The following is a 17,476-nucleotide window of genomic DNA, read 5'->3' as shown; positions in this document are numbered from 1 at the left end:
TGAATACCAGAATAAATCCATTTCTGCGCGCGTTTGACTGGGCGAGTCTCGAAGCGAACATTCCTCGTCGTTCCGATCCTGGGCCCGCAAGCAAATGCGCTGCATCTGGTTTGACGAAATCAGTGTTACGCGCGGCCGGAGGGGATGCGCTGGCGGAGGAAATTTCCTATCGCATCATAACGTGTATTCGTGGGAACAGCCAATATAAGGGGCGGATAGGCGTCCTGCAACGTCCGACTTAGACACGTAGTAGCTTTGCTCTCTGCCCCCTCCAACTCCCCCACTCTCCGCCATGGCCTCCGAAGGAAAAGTCGTCAGCCTCGAGGAGCTCAAGCAGCACACGTCCAAGGACAAGCTCTGGCTGCTCGTCAACGGCAAAGGTCAGTAGATAACACTGGCTGCCGCGAGCCAATCATTACTCCGATATTTCGACCACGTTGGCTCACCCCGCATTGCAGTCTACGATGTCACAAAGTTCATCGACGAGGTAGGAGTGCTCGACGCTTGTTAGAGAGACGTCGGGAGGGGCTGAACAGTGCGTGCTGCGTTCTCTAGCACCCGGGAGGAGATGAGGTGATGATCGCCGAGGCCGGTGCGTATCGTACGTTTTTCCTGAGCGCCTTTCTCTGACATCCCGCTCCGTCTACAGGCAAGGATGCTACGGAGGCATTCGAGGACGTCGGACACTCCGACGAGGCCCGTGCCATGATGCCCGCCATGTTGGTTGGTGACTTTGGTGCTTTAGACGTACGTTCATTCTCTGCTTGCGTCCCCCCACCCACTCACAACACCGTCATTTATCTAGGAGCTCAAGAAGGGTGCCAAACAAGTTGCGAGCGCAACCGCCTCGAACTTCGAGGGCGCTGTACAATCAGGTTCAAAGTACGTTCTCACCCCCCCACCCCCTCGCACTCTTGTAACATCCGCTTGCCACCTAGTATCATGTACTTCATCCCGCTGTCTCTCCTGGTCGCATACTTCGCCTGGAGATTCTACTCCAGCTCATAGGGACCACCACATCTTCTGTACATGCCCGCGTGACCACGGACAGGGTTCCAACGCATGTACTCTCTGCTTCTATTTACTTCTAGGATTCTTTAGTATATGTTCTGTCAATGCTATCATTGCTTAGACGATATCTGCTTACGCCTTGTGCGCCGGTTGCGGGACTCAGTAACTCAGAGCATCGAAAGCCTTCTGCATCTCACGAGTCTCGGGCACGGATGCGAGTATAGCGGTCATGGAGCCTCTATAATCTAGTATAAAGGACATGTCGTAACAGGACAAATCATTGAAGTCGTGAATCGGCGTATACTGCGTTACGAGAAAAACGGGAGGAGGGGGAGGGAATACTGGGCTACAACATGGACACCTGGGATACACGGTATGGTGCATGCAACGCGAAAGCTACGAAACCAGAAAAACGATAGCAATGTCGACAGCAAACAAAATAAAAGCGCGAAAGGGAAGGGGAGGGAATTTCATAGAACGATGTTGTTGATGTGTCCGTGTGTGTCTGGAGAATACTCTTTCTCGCGTAGATCAGCAAGCACCCCAAATGCCGACCTTGCGCATGTTTTCCAGGAGGTAGTCCACGTTGTCGACCATCCCCGCGAGGATCTCCTCCTTCTCCTCCTTTGTCCTGGGGCGAAAGCGCCGCTCTCCCCTCCCCTTCTGCCGGGTAGGCGGGGACGGGGAGCGCAGCCGCCTGCGCCGGTCGTACATCCCCGCGGGGCTCCTCGGCGACAGGCACGACACGTCCGAGTCCGCGTACGAAGACCGGCCCTCGCCCTTCGTGGGCGTGCTGGGCGTCATCTCGATGCTCAGGCCGCTGATACCAATCGGGCTCAGGCCCCCGCGCGAGCTGGGCCCGGAGCCGAGGCCGAGGCGCGCGAAGCGCTCTTTCTTGGGGCTCTGCGGGATGGCGTCGGCGTCCCTGCGCAGCGCGGAGAGGGGGTGGTGGAGTGGCGCGTCGTCGGGCGGGGTCTTGGGCCCTGCGCTGGACTCGACGGACGTGTAGCTCTCGGCATCGGAGAGCGCGGAGGACTCGGATGAGGAGGATGAGTGCCCGGAGAGCGCGTATGGCGAGGGTCGGAGTTCGAGCCGGGCTGCCAGTGATCGCGCTTTGGAGTGTCCGCTGCGGACGGGTGTGGAAGGGGCGGTAGGCACAGGTGGCACAGGGCGAGGCGTCTCCGAGGCTGGCGGTCTATCGCCGGACAATGCAAATTCATCCTCTCCCATGTAGAAGCAGATGAATGCCATGCATTTCATACTGCAAGGGGTTAACACAAGGAAACGCGGCATCGAGGACGTTACTCACGATACATCATAGGGCGACCTCTTCAATGCCTTCACAACGGTTTTTAGGCCGTCAATTTCCTCAAAGATCCGCAAACCCGGTACGGAGTCTACCAAGGCACAAATGAGGGTATCCAGAATGGCAATCTGGAGTTCCATTGGTGGGGTGCGGTGGCCCGGGTGTGGCGAAGACGTAGATTTGCTCCGCTTGTGATCCGGAGTAGAAGGGGCAGGATGCAGTCGCCGCGAAACCGAAAGTAAGTCGACGAGGATCTTTTGACGAGATAGTTAGGACCGATAAGATGATTCTGACGGGAGCACGAACCTCGAGGCTGTACTGCCGTACAAGGAAGGCTTTGCTGGGCTTGTGCATAAGCGGGAAACCTTGGATGACTCCTAACGCCCGCGTTAGAAGTGGCACCAAGGCATTGAGCTGGTCCTTTCGGTCATCTGTCACATATGTGAGTATTGCTAACGAGAACAAGGGCTTGGGTGGCATACGATCTTGACATTCCTTCGACGTTAACTGTTCCAGGCGAACGGTGCTGTGAGAGATCCAATCCAATATTCGCGAAGGGACTATGAACAAGGCAATCAGTAAAGATCGCGGGTAAGAGGCTGCGGGAGCTGGGGCGTACTGTTGCATTCGAACGTGTCCTGGAGGGCCAGGAAATAATCGCGACGATCGTCCGCAGCGGGGTCGTCCGGGATGCAGATATCTCCCATGAGTTCGTGGATTGCTTGGAGCGCTCTGCCTTTGCAATTCATCGACGTCCTCGGCGAACATAGCTGCGGGAGCCGTGTCAGCGGTGTCCTGTATCGTCCAGAAGGCCACTCACGTCGTCCAGCGCGTCCTGGAGGACCATCCTCATCTCCTCGTTTGTTAAGTCCATGGCGAAGGGGGAATCGTAGAAGGCTATGCAAGTTCAACCAGCATGTTCCTGTCAGCCATTCAGCACGAGGCGGCCGTGAGTGATGACGGATATAATGCCGTAAAGGGAAACCATGACAGCCACCACGTGCTAGCAACTTAATGAACGGGCGTTGTGGCTCTGGCTCGTCCGTCCTTCGTCGCGTCCGACATCACGATCGGCTCGCATAGCGGCGGGGTAATTATGGAGGTTCGCGTACGGATGGGGGGCGAGGAGCGAGCGAATGAGGTGCACTGTGTCGGGAAATCCAGCACTTGAACTGCACCTAGGAGCACCTAGGGTGAAGTCTAAAGATAGGCTTGCGGGTCCCTCGACATAGGATATCGATGTCGGTGCGGCCTAAATCCTCTCGAGGATGTGGAAATGAAAAAAGAGGGCGCTTATCCTTCGTTTGAGTCTGGAAGCGAGGCTCAGGCCGCAAAGTTAAAACGGCGACTCAGCGCTCAAGTAGCTACCGCCCTTGAGAGTACTGACCAGACTCAGAGGTGAGACAAGCCATGAGGACGAGAGCTAGTCTAAGACCCAAGCACCTGAGGGACATTATCCTCGCAGTAACTTTTACGGAGGAGGGACGTATATATATACGGTGTACTAGTAAACATGAATGTCTCACATAGGAGTGGTCTGATATCAAGCACATCGGCGTCGCACCGAAGTCATACACACAAGTTCAACCCCAGCGATCCTTCCAAACGTTCTCAATATGGTTAGGGTTTCGCAGCACAAGGGTTCGCCTGGTTCGTCCAGGACCACCGGACAATAAGCCATATGGTAAGGTGCATCTGTGGATGTCTTTACCGTGCTGATGGCCATCTGAGACCTGAAGAAGTCGGTTGGTACTATTGACAGATCATCTAGAGGATGCGGTCGACAAGCACATAGCTTCAACTGCTGCTCGTCGCCTTCCCCCCCACTCTCAAGATTGCTCACATGTCGTCAGGGTGGCGAGTGGACCACATATCAGGCATTGCTCACCGGTCTCGTAATGGGAAAACTTACTATGTGTTCGTTTAGATAGAAGTGTGGAAGACCGCGCAAACGACACCTACGATGTTGCTGGTCAGAGGAATCGAGCGGGAACATACTGGGATTCCTGAGTAGTATCCAGACGAAACGTTAATGGGCAAGCGTTCTGCAGCCGCTGCCCACTTCATAACATTGCTCTTCCAGGTACTTGTCCGTGTGATACCCAGCCGATACGCCGGGTTGTTGTGAGAGGGGACGGCGTAATAGCCTGCCTGTCGCGTTTAACCCTTGAGATATCAGCCCGTTCCAGGCAGTGTCCACCTGGTTCACAGAAGCAATTACTGGGACTTCCGGCGACTATTGACGTGCAAGATATTCTCAGGGTGTTCCCCACAGCTGAAGGTATTTCGCGAAGAATATATTCTTTTATTTCTTGTGGAGCTGCGTTGGTACGAGGGTATCGGCGTTGCTTGCAGAGACCTCCCTACCGAATCATAATTTAGTCCACAATCAAGTTACCGAAGCTCTACATGAAGTGACGTACTCCATGCCTCCCAGTACTCATTTTCTTCTCATCCATCTATGAAAAAGTGAGAGTTGTCAATGTAAGATTGCCCCCGCGCGCGTTTATAGGCGTCTATTTACGCCTCTGATCACACTGACAAACGCGTCCGACACGTGAGGTTGGTCCATCTGTTTCTCCGACGGTGTCCCGCTTCCTCCCCGTCTCCAGAGAAATGGCGGACTTCCACCGCTGCACGGCGAGCGTATTTCAGGTTGCTAACCACCCACTTCCGTGCAATACCCATGGCGCCGATAAAGACTGTGAGTTGTCCAAGTCTTGCTGGCAACTTGAAGGGGCTCAAAGTGGTGCGCGTAGCAATGGACGCGGTTGATCCGCTTCGTAGCTGCTGAGACGGGGCTGGTGCACCTGGGAGAACCGGTAGATAGGCATCTCGATGGTGAGCAATCCTTTCTACTTGTAACCTAGTAATCTACGACTCAGCCTCAAACGGGACCGTGATAGTCGGACTGGCCGCCTACGAGAAGAAGACACCCATCAAGGCATATGAGATTCTCGGGTCTGCGCTCGACCCGGCCGCCCAGGTTACGAAGAACGTGCTGACCGTGAAGGAGCTGCTCGCGCCGCTGACGAGGGAGGAGGTGAAGCTTGTGAGGTGTCTGGGGCTGAACTATGCTGATCATGCGGTGCGTTTCCTTGAGTACGCCCAGTTTGCGTACACCAATTGAAAACGAGAGCAGGCAGAAGCAAAGCTGGCTAAGCCCGCGTATGCCGTACACGCTTCTACAACGACTGTGAGATGTTAACGATGCCTAATAGTGCCCCGGTCCTGTTCTACAAGCCCGCGACATCAGTCATTGGCCCGCTCGCCCCCATTTCTCTGCCGAAATATGCACAGCCAGTGGACAAGCACCTGTCCGACTACGAGGTGGAACTCGTTATCGTGATCGGAAAGGCGGCGAAGAACGTATCTGAGGCGGATGCCTTGGACTACGTTTTGGCTTACACGGGTGGGAACGATGTAAGTGAAGGCCCCGAGACTGTCCTCGTCGCGTTGGCTCAATCATTATGACATTGCAGGTCTCGTTCAGGACGCATCAGTTCGCCACGTCCCAATGGGGCTTCTCGAAGAGTTTCGGTATGTAGCTGCATAATGTCGCGGAAGGGCAAGAAATAACTCACTTTTCCAAGATGATTCCAACCCTATCGGACCGTGTCTCGTGGCGGCGACGTCAATCGCCGATCCGCAGAAGGTCCAGCTGAGAACTGTACTCAACGGCCAGATCATGCAGAACGGCACGACTGCGTACGTACTTCGCCTTGAACATCACCTAGCCATCCATCAACTGACTCCCCCACCCCCTCCTGTGATGTAACTACAGCAATCAGATCTTCACCGTCCGCCAGACAATCTCCTACCTCTCGCAGTCCACGACGCTCCTGCCTGGTTCCATCATCATGACCGGTACCCCCGCGGGCGTTGGCTTCGTCAGACAGCCGCCTGTCGTGCTAAAGCACGGTGATGACTGCAGGGTGTGGGTTGGCAACGGTATCGGGACCTGCGTCAATTCGGTTGTGGAGGAGGGCAAAGGCTCTATCAAGGCTAAGCTGTAACGGATTTTCCTGGGCTAGTATTGGGTGCTACGGCTATAGATTGGCATAACTTGTGTACGACGCGTGTAAGATAGGAAATGTTACCCTTTCTCATGTATCCATTCCGCCTTTGTGGGTCTTGAGGACTATGTATTCCCAACGCGCCGGGTCACATGCAGCGCGAGAAGCGGTCACGTTCGCCATGAAGTCATTGAGCACTTCAAGTTAGTTATCGCGCTCCCCAGCTCAGCCCAAGGCTTGCTATAAGTCTGCAGCTGCCAGGCCCAGCTGCTCTGCAGGGATGCTCCCCCTACAATCAAGCTTGCGCGTAGCATCCATTTCGTTGTCTCTCAAGGCCGTATCGAAAGCTAGGGCCGTAACACGCACAGGGGTCCTATTCAGAATGGCTAGTACTGTTGGGTCTTCGGTCAGTGTGATGCGGAGGGTGTTGGAAGACGTGTATGGCGAGCTGACATGGTATACGCAGTGGGGTCTGAAGGATCCGAGTCTCGTCAAGACTCAGGGGCTCATCGATGGTCAATGGGTCGACGCGCAGGAAGGGGCCAAGATCACGGTAACGAGTGAGTCCGCTCCATTTCGTTCGAGTTTGTGCACTGCCTGTTGCTGATTATGTGCCAGACCCTGCCACTGATGAGGAACTTGGCACCGTGCCCGACATGGGTCTCGAGGAGACGAAGCAGGCCATCGAGGCCGCCTCGAAAGCGTTCAAGTCTTGGAGCAAAACTACCGCGAAGGTGTGCACCTCTTAGTTAGGACAGGGTATAGACAAACTGAACGTTGTTCCCTGCGTAGCAAAGACACGATCTACTGATGAAATTCTACGCCCTCATGCAAGAGAACACGGAGGACCTGGCACGGATTATCGTGAGTAGGTCTCTCACTCGATCCCTCGGCATGTGTCTCAGAGCAAGCGACGATAGACTCTGGAAAATGGGAAAGGCCTGGCCGAGGCAAAGGGCGAGCACGCCTATAGTGCCTCGTTCATCGAGGTGAGTAGCTTCCGTCTTGTCCCCTCATGTACACTGAGGTGTATGTAGTGGTTTGGTAAGAATCCTAGGTTATGATGCGGAGTAAGGTTGCTAACCTCCCCGTATAGCGGAAGAAGCTGTTCGAACATACGGCGGTACGTGTTGTCTATTTGTGCAGGTATTGCGCATCCCCTGACGGTTGAATTTAGAGGTTATCCCTTCGCCGTTCCCTCAAATCCGGAATGTCGTCGTAAAACAACCAATTGGTATGTCTTTCTCCTCTCTGTCTAACTCGTCCTGACATAATACGACACAGGTGTTGTGTAGGTATGGTCATTTTGCCGCTGCGAGCCGACCATCCTCATCGTATTCGTTGAAGGTCGATATTAACTCCATGGAACTTTCCCTCGGCAATGATTACTCGCAAATTGGGCGCCGCGCTCGCAGCTGGGTGCACGGCCGTCATCAAGCCCCCTCCCGAAACCCCCTTCTCCGCGCTCGCTCTGGCAGAGGTTCGTAATGCAGAGGCAATCTCATTGACTGTACTGAGTTACGCACACGCAGCTCGCGAGTCGCGCCGGCATCCCACCAGGCGTGATTAACATCGTGCCCACGCAGAAGAACGTGAACGAGGTGGGGCGCGAGATGTGCCAGAACACGATCGTCAAGAAGGTTTCGTTCACGGGCTCGACGCCCGTCGCGAAGATGCTGTACGGGTTGGCCGCGTCCACGCTGAAGAAGTGCGTTTGTATGTCTCACGTGTGTTGAGGGAGACGCTGACGATGTGCAGGGTCTCGATTGAGGCTGGCGGGAATGCGCCGTTCATCGTGTTCGCTGATGGCGACATCGATGCCGCTGTTGAAGGTGGGTTGATGTCAAGCCATCAGGCGGATAGCTTATGAGGGATGTTATGCAGGTGCTATCATGTGCAAGTTCCGAGGTAGTGGTCAGACTTGCGTGTGCGCCAACAGGATCTACGTTCAGTCATCGGTATACGCGGACTTTGCTTCTAAGCTGGCGGACAGGGTCGCCCAATTCAAGGTCGGCAACGGGTTAGAAGAGAAGACGTGAGCATCTCCGCCCTTCTGCATTCCCCAGCTAATCCCGCGCCCTGACAGGACGCACGGTCCTCTGATCCATGACAAAGCCATTGAAAAAGTCTCCCGTCACGTTGACGACGCCGTGTCGCGCGGTGCGCAAGTGCTCATCGGCGGCAAACGCATCGAGGGGCCGGGCTCCTTCTACGCGCCCACAGTTCTCTCGGACGTCCCGCGCGACGCGCTCATCAACGACGAGGAGACGTTCGGGCCCGTCGCGGCGCTCGTGAAGTTCGAGACGGAGGAGGAGGTGATCAAGATGGCGAACGACACGCCCGTGGGCCTCGCGGGTTACTTCTATTCGCGGGACGTTGGTCGCGTGTGGAGGGTTGCGGAGGCACTGGAGGTGGGCATGGTTGGTACGAACACGGGCACGATCAGCCAGGCGGTCATCCCCTTCGGAGGGGTGAAGGAGAGTGGGCTGGGTAAGTTCGTCTCGGTGTCCACGGGAGTGTTGCTGATGTGCTGCTTCGATAGGTCGGGAAGGATCACACGGCATCGATGAGTACATGAACACCAAGTTCATCGCCTTTGGTGGTTTGTGAAGAAAAAGATCTGACCTTGAGATGGATGATATGCTCTCACCCGTGTAGCAATGTTGAGTGCATCTTTGTAATATCATTGTACATGGCTATGCAACACTTCTTACTATGATTCATATCGCTGTTCTTGCGGGCCATCCGAAGATCAACCGCTGTATATCCCCATGTGTTCCGTGTCAATGTTAACTCCTTTGCTTCCCTCTCCCGGTGTTTTTGTGCGCATCTGAAGAATCCAAGAATCCGCCCAATTCCAGTGCATTGCGTGCAACCTGATTGATGTGCTTGAACCTGTCAGGGCCGAGGTGGATGCCGCCGAAGAAGCGAGTAACAACGACCAGGACGTTGTTTACTTCCTGATGCAGCGTCGAATCGAGGAATGAGGGGACTATGCAGCGGACGTAGGATGTGATGAATGGATTCTCACAAGGATATGGAGCAGATGGGCTATTCTGCCGCCCGCCGCTGTTTCCCCATCGTCATCATTGTCTATCCAAGGGAAAGCGAGTTAAAATGGAGGATTGGTCTTTTTCGGGTATCCGCGACGGAGAAGGATATCGACATACCCTGATGTAGGACATTGCCTACTTGACATCTCCACGCATGGATGATGGGATGGGTGGCGCGGGCTGTCCTTCGATCCGACAATAGGTATTGCAAGATGTGGGGAACCTAGATGCGGTGTTAATATTCGACCCCGAGAATGAATAGGAGAAGGGCAGAGGCGGTACCTGCGAGGGATGGGATATCCGAAAGGCCCTCCCGATGAAGACGCTTTTGCGATCTGTGATAGGCTCTGCGGTGTACATATGGACGCCGGAGGGGAGAGCGGCAGGCGCGGCGCTGCCATTACTTTGGTTCTCTTGCCCTCTACTTTCATGGGGGGATTGTGTGCTGCTGCCTTCCTCCGAGTCCAGTGCATGATGGCTCTCCAGGTCTTCGCGGACCAACTCCGCCGCTTTCTCGGCGTTCAGCCGGTCCTCGTACCAGCGCACGCAGCGGTCGAGGACGTTTTGCAGGCCGTCGAAGACGCAGACTGTGTCGGGGGTGAATTGGACACCGGTGATGGATATGTAGGTCTTCAGGACCGCCCCGAATAGTTCAGAGTCCACGCCGAAGGCGCCTATGTATCGCGAGAGCAGCTGCAGTTGTGGAGGGGAGGTTGTAGGGTAGGATGGGGGCAATGAGACGAGGATACGGATGGAGACGTCTTCGTATGGCGGGGACAGACTGGTCTCTGTCAGCTCAGGAATACCTGATGCACCGATCTATGCTACTCACTTGAGCGTAACTTCATAGCGAATCTTGCCATTATTCTCACTCGAGTGATTCCCGTTGCTGGCGTCCTCCTGAGAGGGATGAAAGACTTTAACGGCCTCGTCTCCGTAGATAGATTGCAAGGCTTCGTATAGTCACGCAGATGGACACCATTGACGTCGTCCAAGCGTACCTTGTATCTCCGTGGCCACCTGCTCCCGCTCGGGGTCGGCAGACAGCTTGTCTATGAGATCCTGCAATTCCTGATCCATCGCGCGCTCGATGCTAGGAAGGGGTATCGCCGGGACGGCAGACGGTCGCGGGTTGCGGTTCAAATGAAATCATGGAGGCTGTAGGCTGAAATGCAGCGACGGAAGACTCGGACGTGCCGCACGGCGTGCTTCCGGTCTCACAAGCTTGCTTCATTACCGCCGTGGCTGCTTCAGCAATTGCAGCCTTCATGGACGCTGCTCTGAGCGTGGCCTGAACGCCTTTCTATTCCTTCATCCAAGCTTCGGCAGAGATAACCGTCTGGACGCGATGAGCTCTGCGCCCAAGGTTCGTGTGATCGTGCGTCTCCCGTATAACCGCCCGGAAGACGCGCCCCCCGATCCGCCCAAGGTGAATGCCAGTCATAATCTCAATAGACTCATATGATATGCTGAAAAGCATAGATAGAATGGACTACAGAGAAGGAGAATATCCTTTGGGAGGTGATAGCAAGGTCGCGTGCCGCAGACAGCGGCGGTACAGACTGTGAGCATGGGTTACAACGGAGCTGCTCAGTGCTGTGTTCTTACTGAGGTCAGGGAAAGGATTGGCCGCGCATCTGCGGGTCCCCCTGCCGTATCTGCTATATAGGGCACAGACGAGATACGAGCAGGACCTGCGCGGGTTGCAGGATATCAAGGGGGCTTTGAGCCCAACCTCTGCTTGTCAGGGACCAAGCAAGAACACCGAATACTTCCCGGATATTGTTGACAAGCCGTCTTTAGACCGCCGAGCCTCTAGTCGGGTGGGTGGCGGCAGGTTGTCATCGTCGACGAGACTGTCCACGCCGATTGGTGGACGTGCCCGTCTCAGCTCCCTGCCTTCGCGCGTATACAAGACTTCCTCATCGTCCACACTTACTCTGCGCGGGCCGAAGCGCAGCAACGCGCCTCTGAGCCCTCCCTCGCCTTCAGGTTCGTCTGAAGATGAGGAAGACTCGGAGGAAGAAGCCGCCAGAGCCGAGAAGGCAGAGAGGGAAGCAGAGGAGCAGGAAGCGTTGGAACGCAAATTACAGGACCTGCAGAGGATGATAACGAACGATACTATTGGCCTCATCCGATCACCCGTGTCTCCCAGTCGAGACAAGGGAAAGGAAGTGAATCGCGGACGGATAGGCCCCCTATCTCCGAGGCTACACCCCGCTGATTCTTCTTCCAGAGCGCCTCCTAGTGATAGGAGCCAAAGTCTATCAAGCGCGGGTTCTCCTCAAGGGTCAATACCGTCGATTCCGTCACCACCTCCAGAGTCTCGCCGTGGCTCACCGATGGCTCGGCACATGTCTCCCAGCAAGTCTACGAGTCCTCCCACCGTGTCGCACGGCAACGCGCGCGGGCATCCTCACATGCGGTACGCGACTATGCCCGTGGTGGCGAAGAGGACGCCTAGTGAGAGGAGCAGCAATCATGGCTCGTCTGCGTCGAGTTTTAGCGATCTAAGTGGTAGGTCCGGAGTGTTGGTGCATCAGAAGTGATTAACTGATAGTGCATGACCGAAGACGCGAGTCTTTCTGCTTCAGCCCTAGAGAGTGCCCTCATGTCTAATATAAAGGGCGGTGGCTCGAAATTGTGAGTGTAACTGCTGTCCAGCGGAGTCTTGACCTTACTCTCGTTCTTTCGTCAGCTCGTCCTTTGCGCGAAGCCACCTCTCTGGTCGGAAAGGGATGCCACACTAAGCAGCTTGGATGCGCTTCGAAACAGCTTCCAAGCCCTGAATGCGCCGTAATCCACGACGCGTACGCTTTTCTGATTCAAATGCGACACGATTCTCAGTCGATCTTCGAATACCTGCACCATTTCCTGTATGTACACTGTGTTTTGTATAGACGTATTTCTTTGAATGCCGAGCTCTTGTAGGTATTGGCTGATTATTCCAACCGGAGATCTAGACTCTTGTTCACCGACAAGATACAGGAGCACATCTTCAAGGGGATGGACCCCTTTCTTGTCAGGTTCTTCTCGGAGAACAACCCGCCGCTGCCTGTCGTCCGCATGGCTCTCTGTCTGGGGTCTCCGAAGCCAGGGCTTACCGTTGCGGCGCCTCCTGAACGCCACTCCAGCCGCATATCCCCTCGCCGTATACCGCGCACGACATTTGGTACGCCGGAATGTCACCGCAAACTTTCGCGATCATCAACGAGGAAGATATAGGACCGTATAAGAGCATTCTGAGACGCTCCCTCGGAGTTTCTGAAGGGTTTTAGCTACGGGACGACCTCTGTCTGGCATCGGCGCGGGCAGAGGTGCTACAGGCACGAGTTGCCATAAGGCGTAGCATGCATAACGGAGTACAAGTAGCAACATTGCCGGCCCACTTTGACCGTTTCGTTCGTGTCGGCCCAATGGAATAAGTCAATTGGACCTTGGAGTTTCGTTAACCGGACAGCTCGAGCACCTTGATGTTCCGGCTCGAAATTGTGAGTTGCGCTACTATCGCGCGGTGTGGCTTACTCCCGGTCTTCCATCAGCTCCTCCTCTGCACGAGACCATCTCTCTGAAGTGAAATGGATGCCACACTAGGCAGCTTGGACGGCGGTTCGAGGCACAATTCATGTACGGGACGTGTAATCCAAGACGCGCATGCAGGCCTTTAAATTTCTGACTGAGATGAGATGCATTTCTCTTCCGGTGCTGCGCGATGCATCTTCTAGTACCTTCTTGTATGTTATCCACGTACGCGTAACTCCTGTGGTCTATACATGCATATTATGCACTCCGCAATGGGAGGCTTCCCAGTGTCCCACCGGAGAGTGTCTGATCGGAAATAATAAATACAACACGTTCCGAGCTCAGATATACACCACACCGCCATCTATTGCAATTGGACTTGTCTTCAACCCCACCATGCAACTCACATTCATGAATGACCTCGGGCAGACGTACGTGGTCGAGATAGACCCGACGATGGAGCTGGAGAACGTGATGGCGCTACTGGAGGCCGAGGTCAGTGTGGTCATTGTGGTGCGCTCTCCGGTCAACTCATTGCTTCGCGTAGTCTGGCATTCCCATCGATGAGCAGAGCATATTCTACGAGGACAGGGAGCTGAATAACCCGAAGGCGACCATGCAGGGCCTCGGGGTAGGAGAAAGCGCGATGCTGCTGCTACGGCGGAAGGTCAGGGCGGCGGGGAGGTATGTCCGACTCCGTTTGGTGAATTTGGCGACGTGGGCTCTCATCCTGCAACAAGACAGATACCGCAGGATGCGGAGATGATGCGCTTACAACTACTCGGCGATCCCCACATGATGGAACAGATACGGGAGGTGAGCTCCAAGTCTGGATCTTAGCCCCCGTCCCACTCTGCTAAGGGTAAGGGTAACTGCAGTCGAACCCCGAGCTGGCTGCAGCAGCGCAGTCTGATCCCGCCCGTTTCTCTGAGCTGCTGCGCCAGACCCAGGACCGCATTCGGGAAGCGGAGGTTCAGAGGCAGCGAGAGATCGAGCAGCTGAATGCCGACCCGTACGACATCGAGGCGCAGCGGCGGATAGAGGAGGCGATCAGACAGCAGGCTATCATGGAGAATTTGGAGCATGCGCTGGAGTATTCCCCCGAAAGCTTTGGCAGGGTGACTATGCTCTAGTGTGTTGCTCTTTCTCTTGGTGTCTGTTCGGCGCGTAAGCTGACCTGTGCAGCGTTCCGGTGGAAGTTAATGGTATCCCAGTAAAAGCTTTCGTAGACAGCGGAGCCCAGCAAACCATTAGTAGGTTGTCTCTTACCATATCCTCAATACGCTACTCAATATCGTATGATTAGTGAGTCCGGAATGTGCAGAGAATTGCGGGTACGGGTATCGTGTCTGCGACTTGAACGATTGACAGACATATCTGGTTCTATAGGCTAATGCGCCTCTTGGACAAGCGATTCGCCGGCATTGCGCGAGGGGTTGGTACAGCGAAAATCTTAGGCAGGATTCACAGCGCCCAGATGAAAGTTGCTGACCTGTTCTTGCCGTGCTCATTCACCGTCATGGAGGTTAGTCCGCTATCCCATCGGACCTCATTTACGCCTGACAATAAGCTCTACGGCAGGGCAGGGATGTCGATCTCCTGTTTGGCTTGGACATGCTAAAAGCTCACCAGGCGTGTATCGACCTGGAAAAGAACGTGCTCCGCATCCAAGGCCGGGAAGTTAGGTTCCTTGCGGAACACGAGCTGCCGGACAAAGCGCGTATCATGGAATCCGGGGGCGCAGAAGACGTCCCCAGCGCATCGGCAGGGGCATCCTCCTCAGGTCCACGGCCAAGTCAGCCCTTCCCAGGCTCAGGCAACACGCTGGGTGCTGCACCTGCCCCCGCCGGCGCCACAAGGACAGCTCCAAACGCACCACAGCAACGGACACAGTTCTCGGAGGAAGCGATCCAGACGCTCATGAACCTAGGCGCAACAAGGGATTTGGCGATCAGCACGCTCGAAGCAGCGGCGGGCAACATCGACGTGGCGGCTTCACTTCTTTTCCAATAGTCAATAGCGAAAAGACTGGGTATATTCAGGGTATACCAAAAACTCTGTAGCAATACATGTAGCGACGGAAATACAACATCTACTGTACAAATAGTCCCTCCAATATATAGAAATGTTATATGAGACTGACCCTAGTCCGTACAAGGCCGCCGCGCCAGTTGTGCATTCCCGCAGACCGGTGGTGGGCCCAGTCAAACTGCATCCGGGCGAAGGCGTCTTGAATGTGCTCGGGCCGCAGGGGAGTTCGCGATTCGGGAGGGGCCAGGAACAAGGAACAGACTGGTAAAGTATAGTCATCCCGTTCAGGCGAATCTTCGCGTCTCCGCTTGTTGCTCGCGTCCAGTCCTCCGCCAGCTTTGCGCTTGCCGAGGACTGGGGAGGCACTATGGTCCTCCAGGAGATACGATTCTTCGAGGGATTTCTTGACTTCAAGCCCGCCGATGGTCAGAGCTCTGACCATCTCAAAGGCGAGGAAACCAACAATATCGACTGTGTCGTCATTGGCCTTCAGGTCGAGATGAGTTGGAAGATTGAGGAATTCCCGGAAACGCTTTGCTGTGGCGAGCGTTACGGAGCGACGAAGGGCATACAAGAGTGGCTTTACGAACCTTTCCGGTAAGTGAACGATGCTTGCCGGCAATCTGAGTAGTGTTGATACTCTTCTCTGGTCATTTCTTTTGTCGCGTCATCTGCTTCCTATGAAGCCAGTATTCAGCGACGTCCAGGTCGTGACGTTGATACCAACCTTGAGTCGTTGGATGGACGCCTCGTGAGCCTCAATATCCTCTTCGTCTTCTTCATCATCGGAAGGGAGCACTTCTGAGTATATAGTCATGATCTCCCAGGGCAACTTCACCGTAATCTTCTGCGCCTTGGACGCAAGTTTGTCTGCGGGACAGTCAGTCATGAGACGTCCAGGCAAATAGTTGAGAAGGTTGAATACTCACCATCCGGGCCATCCTCTAATGCTTCAACTTCGACCCCTCCACCGCCGTCACCTCCAGAGTCCTTTGCGTGCTTCCGTACGTCCTTCCAGGACAAGTACGTTCGCAGTCTGTTCACTTTTCCTCTGTCGTGACGAATCAGGAAGATGAGATCCTCCGCGGAGACGTAACGTGCACCACGCCGGTTCGCTAGGGCTCTTGCCTGCACAATCTAGTATGTGGCTTGAGCGCCGATGTCAGCCTCGCTCGCATGACAGAGCTCACCAGCTCAATCAGTTGGCTACGGACAATGTCCTCCACGAGGTTCACAGTTTCGTTGTTAGGATCTTGGACTTCACCAAACACAAACATCTAGCGTCCATGCATTGGTCGTAAATCCTGTCGGGAGTACTAGTAACTGACTCACCATTTGTGATATTTCTTGAGTATATTTGTACTCCCTTGTGGTAACAGGATCCTGGCCGGAGTTGGTTTTCTTCAGAGCCGCCATGTTGGTTCTGCTTAACAAGGTGCGAACTGCAGTACTGGTAGTGGTAGAGGCCCAAGCCACACCTCAGACTTAGTAGTCACCCAAAGGCGCGAGTCACGCTAGAAGTCAGCGTCACACTTACGCAGACGCGACACGCCGCTCACCTCCTGGTTTCTGTCTCTCTATGCCCGTCCTACGCTAGGCTACCTATTGGCGACTATTCTATGCTTTTACTGGATTTAATCTATGGCAAATAATTCGCCTAATCGAGCACCTTACGTTGAGAGTTTGTTGAGAGTCGCGCATACACATGCCGAAGTGCGGCAAGAGGCTTCCAGTCCATCGGTCGCGCCCCTGCCATTCTGGGGAGAAGAGGCTGCCTTTTCTGGCAGACGCGTGAGCGTCTTTGCTATTGCGCCCCCGCGTAAACACGACCAAATATTACCTTTTCGAGAAAACTATCATGTGACCTCCGACTAGTGTTGCCACGGCACGGCTCGAGCCGGCGTGCCGTGCCGGACCGAACAGCGGCTCGAGCCAGAATTTGCGAGCCAATGAGAGCGGCACCTTTATTCTTGTGTCGGCTCGTACAGTCGACTCTGTCTTAACCCATACCTGTCATAACCCATAACCTGTAATAACCCATAGGTTTTTGGCTTCCACCGACATGGTAGATAGTAAAAACCCATAAGTCTGCCGTATCCCATAACCCATAGCTTTTTGAAGGGTCATAACCCATAAAACAACCTATATTAGGAAGGTACAGGTCTCCTTCTCACGAGAATCTGGACCATCTGGACCCTTAATTTTTTGGTTCTCGTGGTATTTCAGAAGATAACCCATACCAGACTCAAGATTCCGTATCTAAACGGTGTCATAAACGACGTCCGGCCTATACCGGATAGGCTGTCTGTCACGCGTACTAGGTAGTCACACAATGTCACACGTTCTGGTAACCCATAGTCTGCAGAAACCCATAACTTTTGGGTTCCACGACCCGTTATGGGTTAAGACAGAGTCGACTGTAGCCGTTGATGGAGCGGCTCTCCGCGGCTACGGACCGCTCGAGCTACAGCTCGAGTTGCCTAATCTAGCTACCGTGTTATCTGTCGATGAACGTCGATTGACGCGACGTAGACGCG

The 17,476-nt window shown here is 54.6% G+C and overlaps 7 protein-coding genes across 7 annotated transcripts; 4 read left to right on the top strand and 3 right to left on the bottom strand.

The window, feature by feature from the left end:
* The first annotated feature begins 219 nt into the window (after window positions 1–219).
* On the top strand, window positions 220–1,143 carry GLOTRDRAFT_135963 (cytochrome b5). The gene is made up of 6 exons (XM_007863886.1): window positions 220–380; window positions 459–487; window positions 556–592; window positions 650–747; window positions 806–882; window positions 939–1,143. Exons 1-6 carry the CDS (start codon window positions 293–295, stop codon window positions 1,006–1,008), a joined length of 399 nt encoding a protein of 132 aa, XP_007862077.1. The 5' UTR covers window positions 220–292; the 3' UTR covers window positions 1,009–1,143.
* Window positions 1,144–1,205: 62 nt separating this feature from the next.
* Window positions 1,206–3,245, bottom strand: GLOTRDRAFT_113812 (uncharacterized protein). The gene is made up of 6 exons (XM_007863885.1): window positions 3,138–3,245; window positions 2,937–3,087; window positions 2,800–2,877; window positions 2,624–2,748; window positions 2,321–2,571; window positions 1,206–2,272 (listed from the first exon to the last, which is right to left on the bottom strand). The coding sequence occupies exons 1-6, from the start codon at window positions 3,189–3,191 to the stop codon at window positions 1,543–1,545; spliced, it is 1,389 nt and encodes a 462-aa protein (XP_007862076.1). The 5' UTR covers window positions 3,192–3,245; the 3' UTR covers window positions 1,206–1,542.
* A 1,713-nt stretch (window positions 3,246–4,958) lies between these two features.
* Window positions 4,959–6,484, top strand: GLOTRDRAFT_54569 (uncharacterized protein). Its single transcript, XM_007863647.1, has 8 exons — window positions 4,959–5,021; window positions 5,077–5,158; window positions 5,224–5,405; window positions 5,460–5,485; window positions 5,539–5,740; window positions 5,800–5,857; window positions 5,911–6,025; window positions 6,102–6,484. Exons 1-8 carry the CDS (start codon window positions 5,004–5,006, stop codon window positions 6,331–6,333), a joined length of 915 nt encoding a protein of 304 aa, XP_007861838.1. The 5' UTR covers window positions 4,959–5,003; the 3' UTR covers window positions 6,334–6,484.
* A 61-nt stretch (window positions 6,485–6,545) lies between these two features.
* GLOTRDRAFT_98187 (succinic semialdehyde dehydrogenase) lies at window positions 6,546–9,395 on the top strand. Its single transcript, XM_007863884.1, has 16 exons — window positions 6,546–6,739; window positions 6,800–6,893; window positions 6,952–7,067; window positions 7,126–7,197; window positions 7,254–7,322; window positions 7,371–7,377; window positions 7,430–7,456; window positions 7,511–7,567; window positions 7,618–7,624; window positions 7,681–7,813; window positions 7,866–8,041; window positions 8,092–8,165; window positions 8,218–8,368; window positions 8,420–8,823; window positions 8,876–9,293; window positions 9,365–9,395. The coding sequence occupies exons 1-15, from the start codon at window positions 6,716–6,718 to the stop codon at window positions 8,941–8,943; spliced, it is 1,479 nt and encodes a 492-aa protein (XP_007862075.1). The 5' UTR covers window positions 6,546–6,715; the 3' UTR covers window positions 8,944–9,293; window positions 9,365–9,395.
* On the bottom strand, window positions 9,123–10,466 carry GLOTRDRAFT_70011 (UPF0029-domain-containing protein; the record flags this gene model as incomplete). The annotated part of the gene is made up of 6 exons (XM_007863883.1): window positions 9,123–9,293; window positions 9,365–9,426; window positions 9,504–9,609; window positions 9,669–10,167; window positions 10,219–10,339; window positions 10,388–10,466. 6 exons carry the CDS (start codon window positions 10,464–10,466, stop codon window positions 9,123–9,125), a joined length of 1,038 nt encoding a protein of 345 aa, XP_007862074.1.
* Window positions 10,467–10,734: 268 nt separating this feature from the next.
* GLOTRDRAFT_135958 (uncharacterized protein) lies at window positions 10,735–12,369 on the top strand (the record flags this gene model as incomplete). Its single annotated transcript, XM_007863882.1, has 5 exons — window positions 10,735–10,815; window positions 10,869–10,950; window positions 11,004–11,903; window positions 11,960–12,029; window positions 12,085–12,369. The coding sequence occupies 5 exons, from the start codon at window positions 10,735–10,737 to the stop codon at window positions 12,134–12,136; spliced, it is 1,185 nt and encodes a 394-aa protein (XP_007862073.1). The 3' UTR covers window positions 12,137–12,369.
* A 2,667-nt stretch (window positions 12,370–15,036) lies between these two features.
* Window positions 15,037–16,216, bottom strand: GLOTRDRAFT_103058 (TFIID-domain-containing protein; the record flags this gene model as incomplete). Its single annotated transcript, XM_007863881.1, has 5 exons — window positions 15,037–15,476; window positions 15,530–15,617; window positions 15,667–15,809; window positions 15,869–16,076; window positions 16,130–16,216. The coding sequence occupies 5 exons, from the start codon at window positions 16,214–16,216 to the stop codon at window positions 15,037–15,039; spliced, it is 966 nt and encodes a 321-aa protein (XP_007862072.1).
* Window positions 16,217–17,476: the final 1,260 nt, after the last annotated feature.

Source organism: Gloeophyllum trabeum (genome assembly GCF_000344685.1).
Source record: "Gloeophyllum trabeum ATCC 11539 unplaced genomic scaffold GLOTRscaffold_00002, whole genome shotgun sequence".
Taxonomy (NCBI): Eukaryota; Fungi; Basidiomycota; class Agaricomycetes; order Gloeophyllales; family Gloeophyllaceae; genus Gloeophyllum; species Gloeophyllum trabeum.
The sequence above is the reverse complement of the archived record's forward strand: the minus strand, read 5'-3'. Positions and strand labels throughout refer to the sequence as shown.

What these genes read in the sequence shown, in the direction of transcription:
- GLOTRDRAFT_135963 (XM_007863886.1), top strand. Translation starts at nt 293, where the DNA reads ATGGCCTCCGAAGGAAAAGTCGTCAGCCTCGAGGAGCTCAAGCAGCAC. An exon ending in GGTGATGATCGCCGAGGCCG is followed by an intron (nt 593 to 649) that starts GTGCGTATCGTA and finishes CTCCGTCTACAG; the next exon opens with GCAAGGATGCTACGGAGGCA. An exon ending in GTGACTTTGGTGCTTTAGAC is followed by an intron (nt 748 to 805) that starts GTACGTTCATTC and finishes TCATTTATCTAG; the next exon opens with GAGCTCAAGAAGGGTGCCAA.
- GLOTRDRAFT_113812 (XM_007863885.1), bottom strand. Translation starts at nt 3,191, where the DNA reads ATGGACTTAACAAACGAGGAGATGAGGATGGTCCTCCAGGACGCGCTG. An exon ending in GGACACGTTCGAATGCAACA is followed by an intron (nt 2,878 to 2,936) that starts GTACGCCCCAGC and finishes CCTTGTTCATAG; the next exon opens with TCCCTTCGCGAATATTGGAT. An exon ending in AGGTCGCCCTATGATGTATC is followed by an intron (nt 2,273 to 2,320) that starts GTGAGTAACGTC and finishes AACCCCTTGCAG; the next exon opens with TATGAAATGCATGGCATTCA.
- GLOTRDRAFT_54569 (XM_007863647.1), top strand. An exon ending in GGTAGATAGGCATCTCGATG is followed by an intron (nt 5,159 to 5,223) that starts GTGAGCAATCCT and finishes GGACCGTGATAG; the next exon opens with TCGGACTGGCCGCCTACGAG. An exon ending in TGAACTATGCTGATCATGCG is followed by an intron (nt 5,406 to 5,459) that starts GTGCGTTTCCTT and finishes AAACGAGAGCAG; the next exon opens with GCAGAAGCAAAGCTGGCTAA.
- GLOTRDRAFT_98187 (XM_007863884.1), top strand. Translation starts at nt 6,716, where the DNA reads ATGGCTAGTACTGTTGGGTCTTCG. An exon ending in CCGCGCTCGCTCTGGCAGAG is followed by an intron (nt 7,814 to 7,865) that starts GTTCGTAATGCA and finishes ACGCACACGCAG; the next exon opens with CTCGCGAGTCGCGCCGGCAT. An exon ending in GGTGAAGGAGAGTGGGCTGG is followed by an intron (nt 8,824 to 8,875) that starts GTAAGTTCGTCT and finishes CTGCTTCGATAG; the next exon opens with GTCGGGAAGGATCACACGGC.